Source organism: Phacochoerus africanus, chromosome 10 (genome assembly GCF_016906955.1).
Source record: "Phacochoerus africanus isolate WHEZ1 chromosome 10, ROS_Pafr_v1, whole genome shotgun sequence".
NCBI lineage: Eukaryota > Metazoa > Chordata > Mammalia > Artiodactyla > Suidae > Phacochoerus > Phacochoerus africanus.
In genome coordinates, this window is record NC_062553.1 from 10566051 (window position 1) to 10592096 (window position 26046).

The 26046-nt window shown below is 43.3% G+C and overlaps 1 protein-coding gene across 2 annotated transcripts in view; it reads left to right on the forward strand.

Moving 5' to 3' along the window:
- Positions 1-18580: 18580 nt before the first annotated feature.
- Positions 18581-26046, forward strand: part of C1QTNF7 (C1q and TNF related 7) — a 98320-nt gene continuing 90854 nt past the window's right edge. The window contains exon 1 of one of the 2 annotated variants that reach the window (XM_047799130.1): positions 18581-19118. In XM_047799130.1, the coding sequence (XP_047655086.1) occupies positions 19097-19118 (22 nt within the window). In that variant the 5' untranslated portion in view covers positions 18581-19096. The remainder of the gene's footprint in view (positions 19119-26046) is intronic. The other variant, XM_047799133.1, reaches the window with a different exon arrangement.

Genomic DNA, 26046 nt, shown 5'->3' on the forward strand with positions numbered 1-26046 from the left:
CATGAGCTGTGGTGTAGGTTGCAGACGCGGCTCGGATCCCATGTTGCTGTGGCTCTGGCGTAGGCCGGCAGCTATAGCTCCAATTCGACCCCTAGCCTGAGAACCTCCACATGCCGTGGGAGCAGCCCTAGAAAAGGCAAAAGGACAAAAAAAATAATAATATCCATGTGACTTCAGATGAATGGAGCGGAGTTATTTGTAGAAAAACAGAACGTCGAAGACCCAAGTATTCATATCCAGCACACAATACATTTGAAATTGAAGAGTTTATCCAAGAGAGCCAAAACTGGCCAAAGGACAAATCACCTTGGAGAACCAGCCAGATCAGGTACACAGGAGGCCCTCTTTAAGATGTTAAGAGACTGTGGTCTGCTTTGAAATTCAGAATTCAGCCTTCCCTGGACCTCAGCTTCACTGCAAACCTATACAAATGCAAATCACTTGCCATTCATGTGGGCTCCTTCCCTGTTTGAGGATGGCTCTGACTTCTTTTTTTTTTTTTTGCTTCTTCCTTTGCACATCCAATCAAAAGCTCATATCCTCCCCCAGGATTGTGGGGACCTCAGCCACTGCCTTGTCCCTGAACTGCTTCTTGATTGAGAGGTGCCCAGGTGCCAGGCTCCCTAACTCTCTGGTTGCACTGGAAGAAGATTTTAGGGCATAGATAAGAGAAAACATGGAGAAGATCCCATGCCAACTAGCCTCACAGCCCCGTATCAGGACCACAGGGCCCGGAGGAATGGTGCTGGAATTAACCCTTTTGCTGTTTCTGAACACAGCCAACCCAGCTCCTATCTTTTCTTTCCCACGGGAGCATGCCCTGGGCAGGAGGGAGCTCATTTAGTAAACACCACTGAGCTCTCACTCAGTGGTAGGCATTTTTCTAAGGGTGTAACAGGCATTGACTCATTTCATCCTTAAAACAATCCTGTGAATTAGCCACTAATTATGCTCACTAAATACTTCCAGCTTTCCGGAAGTTCCTGAGCCTCTGAGGTTGTGTAAGGCCATGCAACTGGTTCTGACCAATAAGATGTCAGCAAAATGATATGTGAGCATTTGATTGCCAGACCCTCCAAAGAGCTCTTTTCCCTTTGCCATGGGCACAAGCAATGATCAGATGCCAACTGCTCCATTAAGAAGCATTTTTCAGGAATTCCCATCATGGCTCAGCGGTTAACAAACCCGACTAGCATCCGTGAGGATACAGGTTCGATCCCTGGCCTTGCCCAGTGGGTTAAGGATCCGGCATTGCTGTGGGCTATGGTGCAAGTCGAAGATGATGCTCAGATCTGATGTTGCTGTGGCTGTGGTGTAGACTGGCAGCTATAGCTCCAAGTCAACCCCTAGCCTGGGAACTTCCATATGGCGTGAGTGCAGCCCTAAAAAGCAAAAAAAAAAAAAAGAGAGAGAGAGAGAAGTTGCCTTGGAGGAGGAACATTTAAGATTTAGAACTTGAGCTCTCAACAACGATCAGCAGTTGTCACGGGGACTATCACATACTATCTCTGAGCCTCAGATTTTGAAAAAAAAAAAAAGGTTGGTAAATTACCTTTATGATTCCTCTGTTCAAGGATGCCTTCCTAGAGACGGCAGTGACGTATAAAGAGGAGCTTGGGAGAGGAGGGGACCAACTACCTGGAAACCACTCAGAAACCATCCCAGGCCTGGCGGCTCCAGGCTCTACTCTCAGTCCACAAGGCTTGGAAGACAGCTGAATCTAGTCATTGAGCAAAAGTCGGGAAAGCTGGTAGCATCAGAGAGGGCCAGCAAGAGTGGTCTGGAGGAACTCTGTTGTTGCCACTTTCTACATGGTCCTACCTCGGGCCTGGAGGGCAACTGGGTTCCGTGATGATCCCTTCTAGCTATGGGATTCAAGTCCTGCCGAAAACCCTGAACCAGATCCATCAGCCATTTTCTCCTTTGACATTTTAACAACCCAAATGGAAAACTCTTGGGGACCCAGTTACAAAGCATGATGAGTCATGTCATCAAGTTAAATGATGCCACCTGCATATTCTGTTTCATCTGGATGACTTTTAGAGTCTGCTTTTTGCTTAAAGGAGTCTGAACAGCTGGCCACCAGATTCCAGTCTCCAACCCTTGAGTTGTGTTGTCAGCTGATAGTTGGGATAATTTAATGACCAATCCTCACTTAAGTTGGTGCATAGTTACTTCCAAGTTGGACTTTTATTATTATGTGGCATTTAAATCCAAGACTAGAGAAGGCTTAACAAAAAGAGGACAAAGATGGGTCAAGAAAATAGTGCCAAGAATAGGATGGCTAGAGCCAACAGAAGTTTCAGAATTTTTCGTTTAGGACCTTGTGCCTGGAGAATTAAAAGGAGTTCCCGTTGTAGCTCGGTGGAAACAATCCAACTAACATTCATGAGGACGCAGGTTCCATCCCTGGCCTCGCTCAGTGGGTTAAGGATTTGGCATTGCTGTCAGCTGTGGTGTAGGTTGCAGACGCAGCTTGGATTTGACATGGCTGTGGCTGGGGTGCAGGCCGGTGGCTACCACTCTGATTCAATGCCTAGCTTCCATGTGCCTCAGGTGTGGCCCTAAAAAGACAAAAAGCAAAGAAAACAAAACAAAAAACAAATCAGAATAAAATACAAAACTAACGCTGTCTTACAGATAATAGCTCAAAAAAAGAACCACATCACAGCCTATTTCAAGACTTTCTAAACATTTATCAAACATCTATCTTTGGTACAATGAGTAGATGACAACACAAGGCATGTTTAAATATCAATAAACAGTCTTGATTTTCACATTGGTACAGGAGCCTTCAATATTCTGAAGACGATATATGAGCTGAAAAGAAGAGTCAGAATTCTCAAGATAATTGCAGGAATATTTTCAGTATTTTTCTTTCTAAATCAACTTTATCAAGGTGTAATTCACATGTAATAAAACGCAACCATCGTACATGATGGTTCGGTGAGTTGTGACAACCATCTACCCTTGTAGTCACCACCACTGTCAAGACAGATAAACTTCCCAGTTACTCCCGAAATTTCAAAATTTCGCTGGAGCCCGTCCCCTGCAAGCTCTTTGCTGTCAGTCCTCACTTCCACCCCGGGGCCAGATGGGCTTGCCTGTTCTAGAATTTCTTATAAATGGAATCATAAGTTTATTCGCCTTTGTATCTAGTTTCTTTGGCTCAGTAAAGTGTTTTAAGATTCATCCGTGTTGATACATACGTCAGCCCTCCATTCTTTTTTTCTTCATTATATGAATTTATCACACATGGTTTATTCATTCTCCTATTGATGGACATCTTAATTGTTTCCAGTTTTCTTGGGGAGAAGTATTCTATGATACGGATATACTCTGAACTGTTTATCCACTCAAATGATGGATATTTTGTTTCCGGATTTTGACTGTCCTGAATGAGCGATCTATGACTATTTCTACATTAATTTCTCAATCTATGACTATTTCTACATTAATTTCTCAATCTATGAATATTTCTACATTAATTTCTCAATCTATGAATATTTCTACATTAATTTCTCATAGATGTATATTTTTTTCATTTATCTGGGACAAAGCACTGAGGAATGGAATTGCTGGATTTTGTGAGAGAGTTATAGTTAACTTTATATGAAAGCGCCAACTAGTTCTCTAGCGTTTGTAGTTTTCCTCTCCCACCAACACTGTACAAGTTTCTCCACACTTCTCAACTCTTGGTACTGTCAATCTTTGCCATGTTAGCCATGATAGGGGGTGTGGAGTGTTATCTCATGTTTTTCATTTTCATTTCCCTGGTGACAGGAGCCTGTAAGACACTTTTTAAGGTAGGAAGACAGAAGACCTGGACTCAGGTGGAAAGAGTGAAGCTAACGGGTGATTTCCATATGTTCCAACATGCCTCGGACAGTCGAGGTTTACAACCAGCGTCCTGGTATAATTACCACTGGCATCCCTGTATTAGCTCAGTCTGCCCTGACAAAATACCATGAATGAGGTGGCGTAATAGGAATTTATTTCTCACAGTTCTGGAGACCAGGAAGTCTAAGATCAAGGTGCTGACCCAGTTGGTTCCCCAACAAAACCTCTCTTCCTGGCTTGAAGACAGCAACCTTCTCTCTGTGTTCTCACATGATGGAGGGAAAGTGAGAAAGCAAGCTCTCGGGTGTCTGTTCTTCTTCTTCTTTTTTTTTTTGGTCTTCTTAGGGTCTCACTCGCAGCATATGGAGATTCCCAAGCTAGCGATCAAATAGGAGCGGTAGCTGCCAGCCTACGCCACAGCCCCAACAATGCAGGATCCCAGCTGCGTCTGTGACCTACACCACAGCTCACGGCAACATCAGATCCTTAATCCACTGAGCAAGGCCAGGGATGGAACCTGCATCTGCAGGGATCCTAGTCAGATTCATTTCCACTGGGCCACGATGGGAACTCCTGGTGTCTCTTCTTATGAGGAAACTTATCCCATCATGAGCATCCTACCTTTGTATAAACCTAGTTACTTCCCAAAGCTCTCACCTTTAAATACCATCACATTGGGATTGGGTTTCAGCATATGATTTTGAAAGAGGAGGACACTTCACCACAGCGCTGTTATTTGGATGAAGTTTTGATGTTGAGTGTGTGTCTCTCCTTCTAAAACCTTGAGTACATATATATTTCTCGCCAATACATTTGAGGTTATATTTGTGTTGGTAAGTCAGCTGCCAAGAGCAGGAGTTACCAATGAGACCCCATCACAGTCATGCTACTATTAATTATAAATGTTGATAACATTAAAAAGTATACAGTACTATATGCAATAAACTGCTGAACTCTTAGCTTTTTTCCAGTCTAGTATTTTGGTGTGAAAAACAAAGCCATAAAGCACACGGCAAGTTTAAAGAACCACTGTTATCAATGAAAATATATTATTTCTCATTCTGGCCAATTCTGAAATAAATTTGAGAATTTATTTCTTTTATTTTGACCTTTTATGAATTGAAAGAATCACATTCCACAATCAGGTACAAGTGTATCCGTGAAAGAAAAATAAAAGTTGACCCCAGAATTTTGTCCATCCCTGGAACCAAATCCAAGCAAAGAATGTTTTCTTGACTTCCTTCCCATTTTCCTCTTTCCTTCTGGCATCGAACTTCCATCAGGATGTAACAACTTCAGTTCCACCCATTCTCTCTCTTCCCTGTTAGGAGTCACAGTATGATAATGTCCAGTCTCAAACAATGTTTCCGGTAGCACTTTTTAACTGTTTGAACATTAAGGACCGTGGAGGAAAATAGACATGCACCTGTTAAATGTGCTTCATAACTCTAAGCACATTTTCACAACAAAACCTTTCAAATGATTTTACCCTTCTGTGGTTTCATTCGGCAGGTACTTTTTGCTTCTGTTTTTTGTTTTTGTTTTGTATGCACATAAATACAAAGTATCATGTGAAGCACCATGGGGATAATGGAAAGTTACTATGAAGGTTAAGATATAATTCTAGCCTTTGAGAAACTAACACTGTCGTGGGGGGGGGCAGTCACATAAAGAACCATGACATAAAGCAGAAAGTGATAAGTGCCCTGTGAGTGGGATGAATGACTACAGCTTGAAAGTAATGAGCGTCCTTGTAGGCAGGCTTAGCCGGGACAAGAGAACTATGCATGTAAGAATGAGTAGGCAAGAGGGGAATAAAGTGATATTATTTACTAGCTTTGTAAACTATGCATGTAAGAATGAGTAGGCAAGAGGGGAATAAAGTGATATTATTTACTAGCTTTGTAAATGTCCATTCCTACCATACTCTGGTCAAGGGGGAGAAGAGCTGTTCTTTTCTCATGCTTAGTGTTGAAGCACAAGGTTTATGTTTCAAACTCCAGGAGGGCTTCACGACATTCCATCTTCCACGCCCAAATCCACAAAACCACTGCCAAACTCACTTATTTAAGTAACTGCATGGTCCTCATGTTTCAAAAGTCCAATAGAAGGAAGGAAGTGAAATGGACAGGGAGTTTAGGGTTAGTAGATGCAAAATACTACATTTAGAATGGATAAGCAATGAGGTCCTACTGTACAGCACAGTGAGCTATATCCTGTCTCTTGGGATAGACCATGATGGAAAATAATATAAGAAAGAGAATGTGTGTGTGTGTGTGTGTATATATATATATATATATATATATATGACAGGGTCACTTTGCTGTACAGCAGAAATTGGCCCAACACTGTAAATCAACTATGCTTAATTTTTAAAAATTGAAAATAAAGTAAAAAAAGAAGCCCTACAGAATGAAAGATTGGTGGACCTACCTCCGGGCAGATGACTATCTGGTTATTACATGGAAACAGGAAATTAAAAACCACACTCATTGCTAGGGGCAGAGGAAGTGAAAAGGTCCACAAGGCAATTGTCTTCGTCCAGCCCTGAGGACAGAAGTCATTCCCCAATCTATCACAGAATCAGAAGAGAGCTCAGACAGAAAAGCCACAGGTGGTCAATGTTATGTCTCCACCCACTAGTGAAATGTGGCCAAAAAATTCCAGTCTTGGACCAAGCAGACCCAGCCTTGGACCAACTTTCTCTCCGTTAGAGGGATAATAGATAAGGAAAGTGTTGCTGAAACTCAGCCTCTGTCCGCCACTGTCAAATAGAAATGCAGAGACAGAGTTTTGGGTGAAGGAGAAAAAGAGAGCTTTATTGCTTTGCCAGGCAAAGGGGGGCACAGCAAGCTAATACCTTAAAGACTGTGCCCCCTTTGGAAGGGGTTGGGAGGTGGTTTTATAGTTTGGGGAATGGAAAATATGGCTGCAGATAAGGATCAGGGTAGAGGCAAGCTTGAATTGTCTTTTTTTTTTTTTTTTTGTCTATTTTCTATTTCTTGGGCCGCTCCCTCGGCATATGGAGGTTCCCAGGCTAGGGGTCGAATCGGAGCCGTTGCCACCGGCCTACGCCAGAGCCACAGCAACGCGGGATCCGAGCCGCGTCTGCGACCTACACCACAGGTCACAGCAACGCCGGATCGTTAACCCACTGAACCTCATGGTTCCCAGTCGGATTCGTTAACCACTGCGCCACGATGGGAACTCCTGAATTGTCTTTCAAAGCCAGTGTTTGGTGGCCCCAGGACTGCTCCTGGTGGTCCCGTTCTCCCTGGAATAAAGACTACTTCCTCAAGTAATTCTTCCATTTGTTGGGGGTTTTAGTTCTGCAGAAAGGCTCAAAGATATTGTTATGCATATTCCTTAAGTAGGAACCTGAACCCTGCCCCAAGGCTGCACTATTGTCTCTTGACTGTTCCTTCCTGGCCTCTGCATCCCCTCCCTTCCCTGACTAGCAACTGCCCTTTGGAACTCAGAGGAGGTCATGGAGGCTGATGCTTACTCCCTAAAGTAAGCATATAGCTATAAAATGCTAGCTTGGCTATAAAATGAAGATCATGGAAAGAGAAAGCAGTAGAACTATCTCTGTGAGCAGAGGGATAGAAATATCCCCTTTCTCTCCCTAATTATCATTATCTTAGAACAGTCTCTTCCTAAATCTGCTTCGCTCACTGCTTGTGCCATAATGTGTGCCTCGAAATAAGAATTATTTGAATCAAGCAATTCTTTGGAAAAAAAAGGAATATTTTACCGCTAAGTGAAATATGGATGTACCCATGATATAAATTTTACACATTCTTGGATCCATATCTAATTTGAGTTCGAACATGCAACTTGCTTTGGCTAATGAGTCAACAGCAAACATAATGCAAGCAAAAACTTGAAAAATGAGTTGCATATTTCAGCTTCTTCTCTTGGACTCTTGTTACATGAGGACACGTCCAGACCATCCTTCTGAGGAGTTAGAGACATGGAACAGAGTGACCTGCCATACATATCCTGGATCAGCCAACAGCCAGCAGACCACAAGACATGAGGGAACTCCTGCTAAGACCAGGAGAACTGCCTAGCCAACCACAGCCAAGGACAATGGAACTGCCTGGTCAACTCACAGATTCATGGGGAATAATAAATGGTTGCGGTATTAAAAAAAACCACTAAAAAGCTGTTTCTAAAGCTGCAGGGTTTTTGTTCATCATCAAAAAGTCTACAAATAAGAGTTCCCATTGTGGTTCAGTGGGTTAAGGACCTGATGTTGCCTCTGTAAGGATGCAGGTTCAATCCCCAGTCTCACTCAGTGGGTTAAAGACCTGGTGTTGCCACAAGCTGTGGCATAGGTTGTAGATGCAGCTCAGATCCTGCTGCTATGGCTGTGGTACAGGACTCAGTTGCAGCTCCAATTTGACCCCTAGCCCCAGAACTTCCATATGCTGCATATGAGGCTGTTAAAAAAAAAATCTACAAAAAATAAATGCTGGAGAGAGTGTGGAGAAAAGGGAACCCTCCTGCACTGTTGGTGGGAACCTAAACTGGTGCAACCACTATGGAGAACAGTATGGAAGTTCCTTTAAAAACTAAACATAGAACTACCATATGATCCAGCAATCTCACTCCTGATCATCTATCTAGAGAAAACCATAATTCAAAAAATACATGCACCCCAATGCTCATTGTAGCACTGTTTACAATAGCCAAGACATGGAAGCAACCTAAATGCCCTTTGACAAAGGAATGAATAAAGAAGATGTAGTCCACACGTACAGTGGAATATTACTCAGCCATAAAATAGAATAAAATAATGCCATTTTCAGGAACATGGATGGGCCAAGTAATTACCATAAGTGAAGTGAGGCAGACAGAGAAAGACAAATATCATTTGAGATCACTAATATGTGGAATCTAATTTTTAAAATGATACACAACTTACAAAACAGAAACAGATTTTGAAACTGAAGTTCCAGTTACCAAAGGGGATACTGGGGAGGGGGGATAAATTAGGAAGTTTGGATTGACACGCATGTATATAAAATGGATAAGTAACAAGGACAAATTTATAGCACACGGTAACCTACCCCATACTGTGTAGTAACATATATGCAAAAAGAATCTGAAAAGGAATGGATATATGTATGCGTGTAACTGATTCTCTTTGCTGTACACATGAAACTACACATGTTTGTAAGTCCACCCTACTCCAATAATGTTTATTTTTTAAAAAAATGGTACAACCTCTATGGAAAACATTATGGAGGTACCTTAGAAAACTAAATATAGAAATAGCATATGACCCAGCAATCCCACTCTTTTGTCTGGACATATATCCAGACAAAACTTTCCTTGCAAGAGACACATTCACCTGTATGTTCACTGCAGCACTATTCACAATAGCCGAGACATGGAAACAACCTAAATGTCCATTGACAGATGAATGGATGAAGGAGATGTGGTATATATACACAATGGAATACTACTCAGCCATAAAAAGAACAAAATAATGCCATTTCCAGCAACATGGATGGAACCAGAGACTCTCATATTAAGTGAGGTAAGTCAGAAAGAGAAAGACAAACACCAGGTGATATCACTTACATCTGGAATCTAATTTACGGCCCAAATGAACCTTTCCACAGAAAAGAAAATCCTGGACATGGAGAACAAACTTGTGATTTCCAAGGGGGAGGAAGTGGGATGGACTGGGAATTTGGGATTAATAGATGCAAACCATTGCCTTTGGAATGGATGAGCAATGAGATCCTGCTGTATAGCACTGGGAACTATATGTAGTCACTTATGATGGAGCATGATAATATGAGAAAAAGGAATGTATACATGTATGTGTGATTGGGTCACATTGCTGTACAGTCGAAAATTGACAGAACACTGTAAACCAGCTATCATGGAACAAAATACAAATCATTAAATAAAAAAAATAAATTAATTTTTAAAAAGCTGCAGTTTTTTAGCATAGAAATAGCTAAGTGACAAACCCTTTTTGGAAACTGCTATGGACTTGTATCCCCCAGAATTCACACTGAAATCCTAACCCCCAATGTGATGGTCTTTGGAGATGGAGACTTTGAAAGGCAATTAGCTTTAGATGAAGTCATGAGGGTGGGCCCTGATAATAGGATTAGTGCCATATAAGAAGTGGAAGAGACACAAGTGCGCTCTCTCTCCCCACCATGTGAGAACACAATGAGAAAAGCCAGGAAAACAACCCTCATCACAGCTTGTCCATACTGGCACCTTCCAGAACTGTGAGAAGATAAAAGCCTATTGTTTAAGCCACCAGTTTATGGCATTTTGTTATGACAGCCCAGAAGACTATGACAGATTTTGGTACCCAGCTGTAGGGTGCTGCTGTAGCAAATACCTAAATGCATGGGAACAGCTCTGGAACTGGGTAATGGGTTGAGGTTGGAGGCATTTGAGATGCATGAGAAATATGGACATTAAAGGTGATTCTTATGAGCTCTCAGACAGAAGTGAGAACATGACACTGGAAACTGAAGGAAAGGTAATCTTTGTTACAAACTGTCAAAAAAGAATTTGATTGAATTGAATTTTAGTTTTTTGGAAAGTTGAACTGGTGAGGAATGAAATTGAACATTTATCTGGGGAGATGTCTAAGCAAAGTGCTGAAAAAGTGGCTTGGTTCCTCCTGGCTGCTTAGAGTAAAATATCAAAGGAAAAAGATGACTGGAAGAAGGAATTACCAAGCCAAAAGGAGCCAGAATTTGAAGATTTAGAAAATTCTCAGCCAATCTATATTGTGTAAAAAAAAAAAAAAAAAAAACTAGAAAGCTTGCTCTGAAAACACTAAGGGTATATATAAATAACACTATTTGATAAAGACCTCAAAGGTAGAATTCATGAACATAATCAGCTATCTCAGCAGAAAGCCCTGAATAGATATGAGATGATGTCAGCAGAGACACTGCCAGTTTAGGACAGAAAATGTGGGAAGGGATGAAGGGCTGTCAGACGTCTCGGCTTTTACCAGATGGGACCACGGAGCTATTTGGCTGTAACTGCTTGCTGTCTTTCAGGAAAATCTTAGAAGAATCTCCAAGGCAATGCAGAGACCCACGGGGCTGCCGCTCTCACCGCAGACCCAGAATGCACAGGTGCAGAGGGCAAAGCTGTCTCCACCTTAGTTTCACAGGATGGGCCCACCAGCAGCAAAGCCACATGTGTGAGGTCATCCCACGAAGACCCAGGGATTAAAACGCCCCCCCCCCCCGCCCCCCCCGCCACCAAGTGAGTCTGAAGAACAGAGCGTCCTACCAAAGAGAGTGAGTCTAGAGCCTTTAGATCTAATGCACACTGACATGCTATGTTTTAGACTTGCTTGGGGCCATCACTTTCTCCTTCCTTCCTATGTCTTCCTTTTGGAATGAGATGGTCTATCTCATGCCTGTTCCATTCTTGTACTTTGGAAATATGTAATTTATCTGGTTTCACAGGTTCACAGCTGGACAGGAATTTTGTCTGAGGACAAGTCCAAGCTCAAGTCTCACCCACATTTCACTTGATGATTTTTAGATGAGAAGTTGTACCTGAAACTTCAGTTGATCCTGGAATGAGTTAAGAGTTTGTGGGCTATTGAGAGGACATGTATGTATATCTGTGTGTAAGAATAGCTTGAACTTGGAGAGGGAATCAGGGGAAGAATGTTAGGGACTGAGTTGTGTTCCCTGAAAATGCATATATTGAAGTCCTAACAGTCCGTGTGATGGTGTTTGGAGATAGGCAGTTAATTAGGTTTCAATGTCATGAGAGTAGAATCCTCATGATGAAATTAGTGTCCTATAAGGAAAGGAGGAAACCCCAGGCCTACCTCTCCCTACCATGAGAGGACACGGCATAAAACACCCTATACAGGCTGAGAAGAGACAGCTCACCAGAACCCGACCATGCTGGTGCCCTGATCTCAGACTTCCAGCCTCCAGAACTATGAGAAAATCAATGTGCATTGTTTAAGCCACCACTTTCCTAGAGATCCCCGTGTATAACTAGTACCATGCAAACTTACTTGACCATTGCGTCCCTCTCCATGGGACATTTCAGAATATGATGTCACAGACAACAGTCTGGGGATACACGGCGATGAATAAATTGCAGTAAATAATGCCCCCAGATGTCATATTTTGGAGACATAATCAAGAAAGGACAATCAGGATTTGATGGAGGGATGTTTGGGGGAAGCAGAAGGGCGAGTGAGAGGAATAACATTTATTGAAAAGCCTGAGAACCCGAGAGGGTTGTGGTATTAATGACAGAATTAGGCAACTCAGGAGAAGAGGGTCTGAGGGAAAATCATTTTGCCTTAGAGATATTAATGTGATGGGAAGATACTATTTCCAGGAAGTACGATTCAGCAGGCATCAGAAACACCAAAAGGATGCCAAGATAGAGACTGGATGTTAAATTCTAGATTAGAATTTAATTAATTCTAGATTATATTCTAAATGGTGAACGACTAACTCATGAAAGAAGATTCTGCAGGAGAGAGAAAGCCAGACGCTGAGGGAGGCACCTAAAGGGGACTTGATACGGGTGAGCCATACAGACAGAGGCCAAGGGTGGGAAATTTTTCAGGTACATTTTGAGGCAGAGATGAGACTAGACTGCAAACTGTTGATTTCTTGGTAACACTACAACACTGCCCATGAGTCATTTGGTCATTACTTGAATATTGGTTCGCCAGAGGGCAAGCAGCCAAGATGGTAACCTAACTGCAATCATGTTGCATGAAGAAGAGTTGGCAGAGTCAGAATCATTGAACTTGGAAAAAAGGAAGATGAAGTTGTGGGGGGAGGGGCAAGGCTTCGAGTGGCCTTTGGACATGGTAAAGGCTTTTATGGGTGGCAAATGAAACAGGAATGGTCACTGTTACTCAGGAGATTCTTCTATGCCTTGTGAAGTAGTGACTCCTTTCCCTGGGAATCATCAATAGAAGAGGAATAGCTAACTGCCAAGGCCATGGAGGTAGATCATCAATAGTATGAGCGTGAATTCAAACACCCTCAAGTCTTCTTCCAATTCCAAAGACTTCTTCCAAGTCGTCTTCTTCCCATGATCAATAAATAAATCATCTCCTTTCTTTATTTTGACTGTTTGCAATAAACTGATTTGCTGCTGCTCTGTATCACTAAGAAAGTAAAAAGGGGGCTTGAGAATTGTTCCCCAGGACCCAAATCCAGGAAAGGTAAGCTAGACACTGCAAACTCAAAGAAATGGCTTCTGCCCTCTCAGTGCCTCTGATCTGCAGCAGTGATGGGCACAAAGTACCCATCTATGTACCACCTGATAATTTAGAGAAGATCAGCTGTACCTTGAAGTTGAGACTGAATTACAGTCAGCCCTCCATATCCAGGGGTGCCACATCTGTGGATTCAAGCAACTGAGGAGAGAAAAAAAATTTTTTAAACTTCCAGAAAGTTCCAAAAAGCAAAACTTGAATTTGCTGCATACCAACAACTGTTAACATAGTTTTAAACAGTATTTACAACAAGTTACATAGCACTCACATTGTATTGGGCATTATACGTATTCTGGAGGTGATTTAAAGTATGCAGGGAGGGGAGTTCCCCTTGTGGTTCAGTGGTAACAAACACAACTAGTATCCATTCAGACACGTGCTCAATCCCTGGCCTCGCTCAGTGGATTAAGGGTCTGGTGTCGCCGTGATCTGTGGTGTAGGTCACGGACATGGCTTGGATCTGGAGTTGCTGTGGCTGTGATGTAGGTTGGCAGCTGCAGCTCTGATTTGACCCCTAGCCTGGGAACTTCCATGTGGCCCTTAAAGGAAAAAATAAATAAATAAATATTTTTTAAAAAAGAAAGAAAGAACATTTCATTTGGTCTCCAATCTCCAAACTTTAATAATGTCTTCCAAGAGGAAGAAGAAGTTTCCCACAAGGTTCATTTCTCCTTTGGCCTCTTCCTTGAGGTCTTCATGTTTGATAAAACACAGCAAAGGCCTTATTATAAAATCTAGATGAAGTCACCTGGGTTTCAGGATATAATTTGAGACTTGGCTGCTTGATGCATGCAAAGGAGAAGAAATAAAGTCAACTGAAAGAACACAAAGCTTATGTATGAACAATGTTCAAACTTTATAATTACATTCAGATAGGGAAGCGCATGCTTTCCAAGAAAAACAAGTGTCTGCCTCTAAGCGTTTAAAGTATCTTTCAGAAGTAACTGGTACTCATCTCCTATGCAATGGATGCTAAATGAAATACATGATATAAGTATATTCAAGTATATTCTCTTCATTTGTCATCGAGAATGTGTTTTACCCGGTATTTAAGAGGTACTGGAATCTGACAACCTAGGTTTAAATCCCAGCTTTGCTACTTACTGGCTGTGTGACCTGGAATTAGTCACCTAACCTCTCTGGGCTTTAGGTTCCCCAACCATAAAATGAGGATAATGTTAGTATCTACCTTACAGGATTGTTAAAAGGATAAAATGAGTTGATACATTTACAGAGCACATGAAACAGTACCTGGTACATAGTCAGTGCTCAACGAATGTTTGTAGTTGTTGTTGCTGTTGCTTCACAATAGCGGAAGAGAAAAGAGTCTGACTCTTAAAAAGCGTTTGTGGAATGAAGGGAGTCACAGGTCTACTAGAAATTGCTCAAAATAGGTAGAAATAAAATATATCAATTAGGTCCTTCTGTGCCTCAGTTTAGAGCATTCCAAAGCCAGTATAAAAAAAACACATGGCCTGGTGGGAGGGCAATTTTTAGGAAAATTAGCTCTTGGCCAGTATTAACGAGATATTTATCCATTTCTACTGGGGCACAGCCTGGAACAGTCAATGTCAGGATGATTGCCTTGTTCTGTATACACAGTAAAACAAATGTTTGGGTAGTGGCGGTTATACTAGTTAAATGCTAAGAAGAGTACTTAACTTATAACTTGTAATTTATAACTTTCTTTATCCTCTGGCTTGAAGGTTGCTTGTGAAATCTAACAGTAAACCATTGGGCAATTTTCTTAATAAATGTGTATATTTTTAAAGACAGGGAATAAATTTTGGTTTCAGTATCTCTTTCTGCCACTCATCTTTCCATGGTTTCCAGTTTACTTTGCCCATTAGCACGCAATGTAGAAGACTTAAATTTATGGAAGTACTCACAATGGCATTGGGCTAGATTCATTTTGCGAGAGCAAGAAAGTGTGAGATTATGGGTAATATAAAAATTACTATCATTTGTCACACACCTATTATTGTGCCAGGCCCTGTTTAGCATTTTTTTTTTTTTTAAGGGCCACACCTACGCATATGGAAGTTCCCAGGCTAGGGGTCAAATCGGAGCTGCAGCTGCCAACCTATACTACAGTCACAGTAACGCCAGATCCGAGCCACATCTGCGACCTACACTGCAGCTGGTGGCAATACTGGGTCCTTAACCCACTGAGCAAGGCCAGAGATTGAACTTGCATCCTCATGGATACTAGTTGGGTCCTTAACCCACTGAGCCACCACAGGAACTCCCTCCCTGCCCTGCATTCTTCACATCTACTCTCTCACTTGCTCTTCCAAGAATCTTTCAAGATCGTGATCTGTAGGAATTGATGCTAGCTAACGCTGACAAAGAAACCCCCAAACTTAGTGGGGGAACTCAAAATAGGTTTGCATATTATTATTATTTTTTTTTGTCTTTTGTTGTTGTTGCTGTTGCTATTTCTTGGGCCGATCCCGCAGCATATGGAGGTTCCCAGGCTAGGGGTTGAATCGGAGCTGTTACCACCGGCCGGCCTACGCCAGAGCCACAGCAACGTGGGATCCGAGCCGCCACTACAACCTACACCACAGCTCATGGCAACGCCGGATCGTTAACCCACTGAGCAAGGGCAGGGACCGAACCCGCAACCTCATGGTTCCTAGTCGGATTCGTTAACCACTGAGCCACAACAGGAACTCCTGCATATTATTCAATAATGGCTGATGTAGGTCATGCAGCTCTCTTGGATAGCAATTCTCTAAGGCATGCCTTGGGGTGTGGGGCTCCGACTACTACGGGGCTCCAGGACCTCTAAGTCTTTGGCTTCTTGCCAGGTAGACAGGAGCGAGAGAAAGAATGTGGAGTAGCAGTTCCTAAACGTCACCGCCCACAATTAACCTCCCTTACTTCTGTTCACATCCCATTGGCCAGAAATCAGTCACGTGGTCAACTGAACTGCAAGGGAGGCTGGGAGATGGTGAGGAAAATATAGACGGCAGTAAATCCTAAGGGTACCTGCCGTAATTTACTCTCTGGTCATGAAATATCTATTTCTATCTTTCGTTCCAAGCACAGGGTGTATTTATCATCGCCAAAAGAAACAACGTCAAGTTCCATCTGATCACTGCAACCAGCTCAAGGTCCAGGACTTCTGGGTGTGGTTAAGTTCTTGTCATAACTCTGGATGTGGCATTTCTTGATCCAGTGTTCTACGAATTAAAAGGAAAGTGATGGATAAACCAAAATAACAAGTGTGCACCCGCCCACCCATACACACAGTACAAATGATATAACATTTGTACTTATAATTATAATAAAAGAAAATTATAATAAAATATTATAAGACATTATAAAAAATAAAATAGATAAATTATAATAAAATATTAATTATAATAAATATTGTTATTATAATTATAAATATAAATATATTATATTAAATACATATTGAATATAATTACAAATGAAGATAATCATAATAAAAATTCCTTTCCAGAAAACAAAAAAGAGTGAGAAAGTGGGAGACACACAGCAGCCACTGATGCTGCATATGGCCAGGCTGACATACCCACCCTCTGCCTTGTGGGTGGAGAAAGTTCTGGATACAGCCCTGGATCTGCTTTCTCAGGGAACTCCCTGCCTATTTTTCTCCACGGTCAGCAGTTCTTTCTCCTGAGAGCGTCCTCTCGACCATCGCTGAGGTGTGTGTTGAGGATCTAGCCCTCCAGGCAGTCAAGAGTCTACCTTCTGCTGGTAGAAAAGGTGGTTTTCAGTCTCTTGAGACAGTCTTCATCCAGGCTTATGGTTATCTTAGCCATATTAGTCCCCTAAAAAATTGGCAGGCTCTTGCAAGCCATCAAATTTATGTACTGTCTCTCGAGTCCCTTTTATTTCTGTCTGCAAGCCACTTCTTTGCCCAGGCTCATCTCATTTGCGAAACACCTTTGCCAAACGCAGTGCATAGCGGCCAACACAGACAACTAATGATTCCCTCCCCCCATCTTCTCCTCCGAGAGCTACAGGGTCGTTTAGCACACACGCCTTTCAAGTTGTAGTAGTTGTCAGGTTCACTACAAGTCTTGCCACTGCAAAACATCGCATCTCACCTTTCCAGCCTTTGGTCATCAGTTTCCTTGCCATCCACATCCTGACTATTAGGCCAATGGCACCAAGTTGAGATTTTGTTAGAGCTGCATCCCACGTCCATTACCGATTTGGGGACTAAATAACATAGGTGCTGTGATAAATCACAGTGACTCAGACACAAGTTTTGCTAAGTGCCTTATGCCAGTGAGGTGCTTATTACAGAAGAATGCATTAGTAAGTGTGTCTAGGCAAGTAGGTTGTTTTAACAAATTTGTACTTAATCTTTCACAATTAAGGAAATTGATGCTTAAAGAAATTGTGTAACTCATCAGCGGTCACATATCTGGAATAGTTAGTCCAGGTCTGTGACCACCACCTGTGCTTGTGCCTCCAGCCATCTCCTCAGTAGAAGCCAGAACAAAAATATGCTCGACTTTTCCAGCAAAGGAACCTGAAACCTGACCATTTCCCTGTGGTTTTAGATCTTGTTTCTCTTTGCACTATTTCAGAGGTAGTGCCTCTGTTCATAACAGTTACTTAAGATGACTCAAAAGCACCATGGAAAATAATCTATAGTTTTTGAAATAATGAATGAGGTTTTTCTCTTGAAATTTGTTTGCATAAATTTACACAACGAGCTTACTTACTAAGTCATGCCTGTGTCAACATTTCTTTTCTTCACTGAATGGTTTATTTATTTAATGAATGTTTTCTGTATTCATCAAGGGCATTTTATTACACCATAATCATTCATTAAATCTGGCAAAGGTACCAAAAATGTCCTATGCTCATCCTTTTCACAGGCTTTGACATATTAACCTTCCTTATGGAAACATACCTGCAAAACAAATTGTCAAAACTGTTGGTTGATCTGCACCTATGCAATACTTTATTTAATCAATTAATATTTGTTAAACACTTAATATCTATCAGGCTTTGCAATAGACTATAAATATTTTTTAAATCACCATTTTCAGTAGACCATATAAATTGGCTGGAATTTCAACTCACCCGTGTGGTGTGTGTCTGTGTGTGCGTGTGTGTTTAATGGAAGTTGGGAAACGGTGGTGGAAATGGTAAAAATTGCTGACATCGGTTACAGACTTAATGTCAGAAGATTTATTCAGCTACAGGGACGGACTGCAAAGCAGATTCCTGCCCAGAGACTATGATTTGCCTACAGGATAAGGGTTAAAATAAGGCTAATTCAAATAACATCACTTTAGAGATTCCCCCCCCCCTTAGGAAAATAGAAGGTTCACTCATTTAAATTTCCAAACAGATAGAGTAAGGGAGGAATTGTATGGAAATAATCGTGTCAGCCAAAGTGATGTTTAAACACAATTTCATTAGCATCATTGCTCCATAAGCAGGAACCTAAACTTTCCTACGGGCTTTTTGTTTGCCAGGAGAGGACATCACTCCGTCTTAAGGTATCACTTTAAAAGGCAAAAGCCACTTGAAGGAACCCAGTGAAAAGAGCAATGGATAAAAGAGAGAAAGAGTACTGTTTAGATATCTGAAACCTTTGCTTCTCATTTGCCTCAGTCTGGGCTTTGCAGAAGAACGTCACCCACTCCCACTCATTCCTAACGAGAGTATATATTAAGCTCTTTGAAATGTGAGTATTATGGGAAGGATCGCAGTTGCTTTAAATTATAGAAGTTGGCAAGTGCTTGGGAGGCGCGGGAGGTTGTTTAAACTGAGAAAGACAGTTGCAAAACTTCGGACGACAGCATGAGCTCCAAGCTTCAAAAGGATTCTCACGCGCGGAGGAGCAGTTTATTTTTCATCAAGTTATCTTCCGTGTCTTTTTGAAGCAGCTTCGAAGCATAAACACCTATTTCTGCTTTAAACTTTGTTAATGGTTTCTAAATTCATGGGACAACCAAAGCCAGAAAGCCTCACACTTTGGAGGAACATTTGATGTCAGCAATGCCTAGAAAAGGTAAGCTTCGGTTTTTCACTGCAATTTTTCTCTTTTTCCTTCCTATTCGGCCTTTGTCAAGAATATTTACTAGAAGGGCTTAAGCCAGCTACTTGTAGAGAAATGGAGGACTTGTAGAAAGTACATCAGCAAATGATAAGTTAGACATTGGAAAACCTCAGCAGTTTCTCGATTTTCTATTCCGCTGGACGCAGGAAGCTCTGTGAGCTATCTTTGACTATGTGAAAAATGCTATTTCCCTCAGAAAATGTGTGCGGGTCTTCCCAATCCCCAATCTGTTGTGCCTAGCATTCGCCAGTATTGCGGTGGGCTCGTTTATTGTCAAGGTCAGCCTATCTGTGTTTTCTTATCCTTATATGCAACTCAGCTTCCGGAGCTATGACCCTTCTATTAACTCAGAAATCTTTCCCACGGAAGAGTTTCACATTATTCCAGAAATTCTCTGAAGGATGCTTACTCTGATTTCTTATAAACTTGCCTATGCTTTTCAAAGTGAAATAGATCTTTGGACTTTGCCTCTGTAATGACACAAGAGGATGTCATAGATATTATGTCCTGGGCAGGGGAGATAAAGTTCAGCTCCAAGTCTGAGGTCGCGGTGGACTGGCAATGCTAGCATCTGAATGGGGTGGCTGTGTCTCCTTGATTATGTCCCAGAAGCAGGAAGGGAGCAGAAAGGCTGAGGCAGCCCTGGGTTTTCTACGTCCGAGTCATCGGAGAAGCATCTTGTGGTTTGAGGGGGACGGCCACGTAAATGTGTGACGTGTTGTTCGTCTTACCTGAGAAAGTCTCCGCTATAAGTGTTGCCATCTTTCCGAGGCAGAATCCCCGGTGCAAAACAATTAAAAAAAAAAAAAAAAAGGCATCCACGGGGATCTGCAATTGCCCCCAGCAGGCTGCGATTTTAGCCAAGCCCACCTTCATCCCCCACGCGCACCCGTGTACTCGCAGGCAGAGGTTAAAGAGCCCTGTGGGTTTGCTGGAGCTCGAGTGGTCTGGGACATTTGGGCGACCTCCGCCTGCGAAACCCACTGCTGCAGAAACCCTATCAGCAAACCCGTTAGGCCTGGGTGAGAATGTGGCGTGCTGTCCCAGAGGCATCACTCTTGAGGTGCAAAGGGCTCTACCTTGCTTGACTGTACCAGCTGTTGAGGTTTCTGGAATGTTTTTCCTTCTGCGTCAAATTCTAATGACATGAAGTGGCGCACAGCCACCTCCCCCTGCCTTCTGTGGTCTCGGGGAAAGGAAAGAGATTAAAATCAGGGAGAAGGACAGGACTGTAGAAAACGGGGAAGGCGGCTCCATCCGCTCATGGCAAGGTGGCGGCGGACACAGGCCGTACTATGTTTGCTCCATCCGCAGTTGTGAGTGGAGGCTGTGAGGGACCCAGCGGACTGCTTCTCTGTCCCTCTCCTTCCCGGGTCTTCTCTGCCCTCCCCTCTCCCTCCTCTCCTCTCCAGCCATGCATCCTCAAGAGAGGGAACAGTGGGCTGGACAGAGGAGATTAGCATCTCCTCCTCTTGGCCATCCCCAGGTCAGTTGGGGAAGCCCCCACCCTCTTTGGAGGGGGTCTCCAGGACCGCACCCCATGACCTCATCGTAGGCAGCCAAACAGATGGGGTGGCCAGGGCTTGCGTGGCGCCTGAGTGCACCCCGGGGATGGGTGCGGCCACGAAATGCGCCGAGTGGCATGACTGACGTTGACTGCCTGCCGGGGTGAGGAGCGCACACTTCCCATCTCCGGCTCCGGCGCAGGCTGGCGGTGTTTCTGGAAGCCAGACCCGCCAGGCTCCGCCTCTGGGCCCGGGGAGGCCCCAAAGAGGACACAAACAGAAAGGCAATTAGAGTTGCTAATGAAGCCCCAAGCCAGCTGACTCATCTGCGGCTCAGCCACTGGGGAGGTGGGGGGGGGGGCTTTGACATGAAACCTGGACAGGGCCCTGGAAAGGACAGGTCAGGGTTGTCCCAAAAAAAGAGGGCAGATGAGAGGCCCGGGGTGACCTAATCATGTCTCCTCACCTCAGAGAGGCTGCGAGGGAGGCGGCATCAGCAAGGGACCAGGGAGGAGAGCATTAACTAATGAACTGCCGAGCAGTGCGGGAGCCGCTCTGTCTGAACCTGAAGAGTTTGAACAAGACTTAGCCCAGGTTGCCAGCGGGCCGCTAGGCCCCCAGGCTGTGAACCAGGCTCTGAAGCCTCAGGCGCCGGCTCCAGAATCAACACCTAGGGGCCAGGGAAAGAGACACCATTGTAATTCGATAAACCTCAACTGCAGGTCCACTCTGTGCCAGACACTTACCAAGTCTCTTTGAACATGGCCCTTGCCCCAGAGGCCAGAGGAAACAGCATGGAAAGCACAAGGAGAGAAAGAGGGGCTTCGCAAACCAGCCAGCTGAAGTCAAAGCGAGCTTCTAGTTGCATTTGAACTAGACCTTGGAGGAGGAGTAAAACATGGAAGAGGCAAGAGGGTCAAGTGCATGCAGGCGGAGGCCAGGGAGCAAAGGCATAGAGTTATAAATGTCCTGGGCCATTCCCATGGGGGTGCGAGGCTCTGTTTCCCCAAGTGCATTTCCAGAAACACCAATTTCATGGGTTATTAATAAAAGGATAACCAAAAGTACTTACAGGTCAGGCAAACTTGGGAAAGTGAAAAACGGTACACCCCCAAGGACCAAAACTCAGCCTCTACGGTCACAAACAACAGACTTCAAATCCCAGCTCCACCCATTAATTGCTCTGTGAACTTGGACCCATTCGACCATCAGATTCTTCGTTTATTAAGTGAGGATAATTACATGCATTTTTATAGTGCACTTTTTTTTTGTTTTTTGCTTTGTTTTAGGGCCAACCCTGCGGCATATGGAATTTTCCAAGCTAGGGGTTGAATCAGAGCTGCAGCGGCCGGCCGGTATCACAGCCACATCAGATCTAAGCTGCATCTCCTTAAACCATTGAGCCAGGCCAGGGATCTAACCCTCGTCCTTATGGATACTATTTGTGTTCGTTACCACTGAGCCATGACGGGAACTCCCTCTTATAGCACACTTTAAAGTTTAAACTAGCAAAGTCGTGAAAAAGGCCTCCTATCAAAGGGTCTGGCATATAAAACTCAATGAATATTAGCAATTCTTACTATTAGATGCTGGTGTCTTTATAGCATGGTCTCTCACAGTGTTTTAGTTCCTTAATATATCCTCTGTCTCTCCATGAAAAGGGTCATTAGAATCTAATGTTTTCCAACTCATTAGGCATGAAATCATTTTTATTTTCCCAAAGAGTATCGCAATAACCAGGGAGCTCAGAAAATGTTTGAATTGGCCCAGTGAATTCAGGCCACGTGGCCTTCAAACATACGAAGTTTCATTGAAATGTATCAGTCTCCACCAGGCACTTCATGAATTGTCTTCCATGGTTCTATGACACAGAAACCCCCAAACTGGGATTCTCATATAAAAGGAAACTGATTCAAAGAAAAAAAAAAAAAAAGACTATTGTCAATTGTCGCCTCTGTGGCATTGCCAGTTCGATCCCCGCCCCAGTGCAGTGATTTAAGATCAGTGTTGCCGCAGCTTCGGTGTAGGTGGCAGGTACAGGTCAGATTCGATCCCTGGCTTGGGGAACTTCTATATGCCACAGGTGCGGCCAAAAAAGGAAAAACAAAACAAAACATGATCCCACCTTCAAGGAGTCATCAATTGGGTGGAGAAAATAAAATGTGTGTTATATCTAAAATGCAAAATTAGAGTTACAAGAAAGAATATAAGAGAAGAAAGAATTCAAAGAAAAGGAGATCTCAGGTCCCTGGAATAATCAGAGTAATAGGTAACATTCTTTGACATTCGCAGTGTACAAGGAACTGTCCTAAGGACTTTACAATATGATGACCCATTTGTACTTTATAAGGATGCAAGGTGGGTACTGCCCATTTCACAGATGAACAAACCGAGCCCTAGAGAAATGCAGTAACCTGCGTGACGTCTTCCAGGAAGTAAGGGGCACAGTTCCTCTCAAACTCAGGTCCTTCTGATGCTCTGTGTCCCTCACCCAGGGAAGACTTTTCAGAGGGGATAGTGTTTCACCTGGCCTTTAAGGATGGGTAAGGATTGATGGAGGGGCATTCCAGGCCTTGAGAAGAACATCAGCCAAAGCACGAAAGAGAAGAGAACAGGGAGTAATAGGAAAGCCACCCTGGCAGAACAAAGGGTGGCATAGAAAGAAGAGGGAAATAAACTCGGAAGCCTTGGTTGATTCTTGAAGGTTCTCATCACAAGAATAAAAATGTACAAGTATGTTTGGTGATGGAGGTTAACCAGATTTACTGTGGTGCTCACTTCACAATATATACAATTATTGTGTCATTATTCGTACACCTGAAACCAAGGTTACGTGTCAATTGTCTCTTAATTTAAAAAAATAGAAAATAAATTCTAGAAAATGAAAAAGAATAGTCAGCTAGAAAATGTCCGAAAATTCATTGAGAAAATGTAGGGAAATCATGTTGGAGAAATGTATACTTAATAAAAAGTTATGTTATTTTTCTGGGGAAAAAAAAAAAAAAGACTTGGTTGGAATCAGATCATAGAAAGCCTTGAATGCCAAACCACAAAGATTGAATTTTCTTTCTTTTTTTTTTCTTTTTTCTTTGGGGGGGGTGGTGGTGGAATAGTTAAAACTTTGTAAACAAGAGAGGAGCTCTCTGGCCATTCATTAGGACAATAATTTCAGATGATTAATCAGTCGGTGTGGCAGGGGCAGAGACTAAAATGCCAGTTTGGAAGTGATGTTTGCCCCGGTGAGAGATAACGCTGCCCCAGCAGCTAAGGGTTGGAGGTGTACATAGGACCGAGTTCCCCCAACCCCGCTGCACCAAAGCCTTGACCAGCATTGTGGCCTTTCAAAACCACAACCTTGAAGACCTCACGAAATCCAGATGTAACCCTGTAAACTGGGAGGGGGTGGGAGTGGGAGAGACAAGAGGAGATGGGTGATCTCTGAGGACCTCCTGAGCTTTCACATTCCATGGAGATAAAACTCCAAACCCTTTTATGGAAATCATTAACTCCCCTGTCCCCTCTTCCATCCCCCGTTTCCAGACTTCTTCTTCATATCAAGCAGGCATATGTCCAAAAGAACCTCGGCGTCTACAAAGGCTTTATGAGTTTATGCATTTATGGCAATTACATAACAGTGCTATTAGTATGCAGTGACTGGGGAAAGGTTATTTTAATATAGCCCTTCAGGAGAAATGTTTTTCCCTCCGGCTGACTGTCTGCCTTTTGCAAAATCCCACCGCCTACCTCTTGTGACAGAGAATGCTAACTGCCATGCAATGCCACCGAGGATCTTTGCTGCTTTGCATGATAGTTACTCATGCAGGTATGACTTCCACCAGCTCTCATACAGGGTAAGCTTCAGGGAGGGGCATGAACTCGTCTTGAGATTTTCCAGCGCTTTACAACTCTGGTAGGTCTGAGTCCATCTATAAACACAGGTCTGCAAGAAATGTCACATTTTTCAGTTTTATTTAATACAGCTTAATCTGATTCCAAGAGTTCCTGGCAGCAGGAACTGTAGTTTCAGAAAATACTAGACTCCTAGCCTCACAATCCCCAATACCAGGGAAGTCCCCCTTCGCATCAGCTATGGCCTGTCCCTCTGAGGGCTGTGGATTCTGCTTTCAAATCCCGCTTGGGCACTGGGAATCGCTGCCCAGCCAGGAACCTGGTGCTTGCACAATCCAAGACAGCCCTCCTCTGAGGTCTGACCACACAGAGTGAGCGTTTCCACTTCTCACAGATGCCCCGATTCCAGACCCAAGTCCCTCCAGGTCTGGATATCACCTCCTGTCAAAGGTCCCTCCTTCTTCCTTCCCCCAGCGCCCGCCCGTGGGCTTGGACTTTCAGAAAAGAGAGGAAGAAGTGGTGTGGTCAAGAAACTTCTTCTTGCTCTGCCTGTACAGCCTTGGACAAAGAAGTACGAAGAGCCGGGCAACATTCTTGGGATAAGTTGGGAGTGGAGAACACATGCAGATAAATATTTCCCCAAGTTATTCTCTCACGTACCCAGGAGGTATTCAGTAATGTCTGTGAAATGGGTGCCCCAGTATCTGATGAAATGGCTTCTCTGAAGTTGCTCCCTTTGCCACCAGAAATCAGTGAGGCTTTTTATTGAGAACCTACTATGTGCCCGTTCTTTACATGTACTATCTGCAGGTTCCCATTTTTCAGATGAGAACAGTGACTCCTGTACCCAGTGGTCCTATGAGGGGTGAAGCAGGTGTTTAAGCTCCACAACCCATGTGCTTTCCATCTTGCACGTGGACCCTGGAAAGGATTCCTTATTCTCTAACGTGCAGTTCAGAGTCTTGCACTCTTGACTAATCCTTCAGCAGCCATTTCCAATTAACATTTGTTTCAAATAGAGATTTTTTTTTTTTCCCTGTGAATGGTGTGTGCTTGATACAATGACAATCTCATGGAGTGGTTTATTACCTCATTGGTAAGGTGGCAAGGAGGGAGATTTAATCCTATTTGAAAGATGAGAGTGAGATTAAGGGGTTGTCCCAGGCGACAGAGCTAGAAGAGAGCTCAAGCTCCAACAGGCATTTGTCTATCTTTGCCTCCAAGTCAGGGCGGGGGTGGGGGGGGGTAGTCCTAATTAATCAAGAGCTAATTATAGAACAGTATTACATATTTGCACTTTTGTGTCTTCTCATGCTACTGAAAACAGACATTGAAAAACCATAACTGACGACCCTGCCTTAAAACGGATCTTAGCAGGCAGATGTACTCTAATGACATCTAAGAGCTGTCATTAAAACTTTAGTTGAGGAGTTCCCACTGCGGCTCAGTGGGTTAAGGACCTGACATAGTGTCCGTCCATGAGGATGCTGGTTCAATCCCTGGCCTCTCTCAGTGGGTTAAGGATC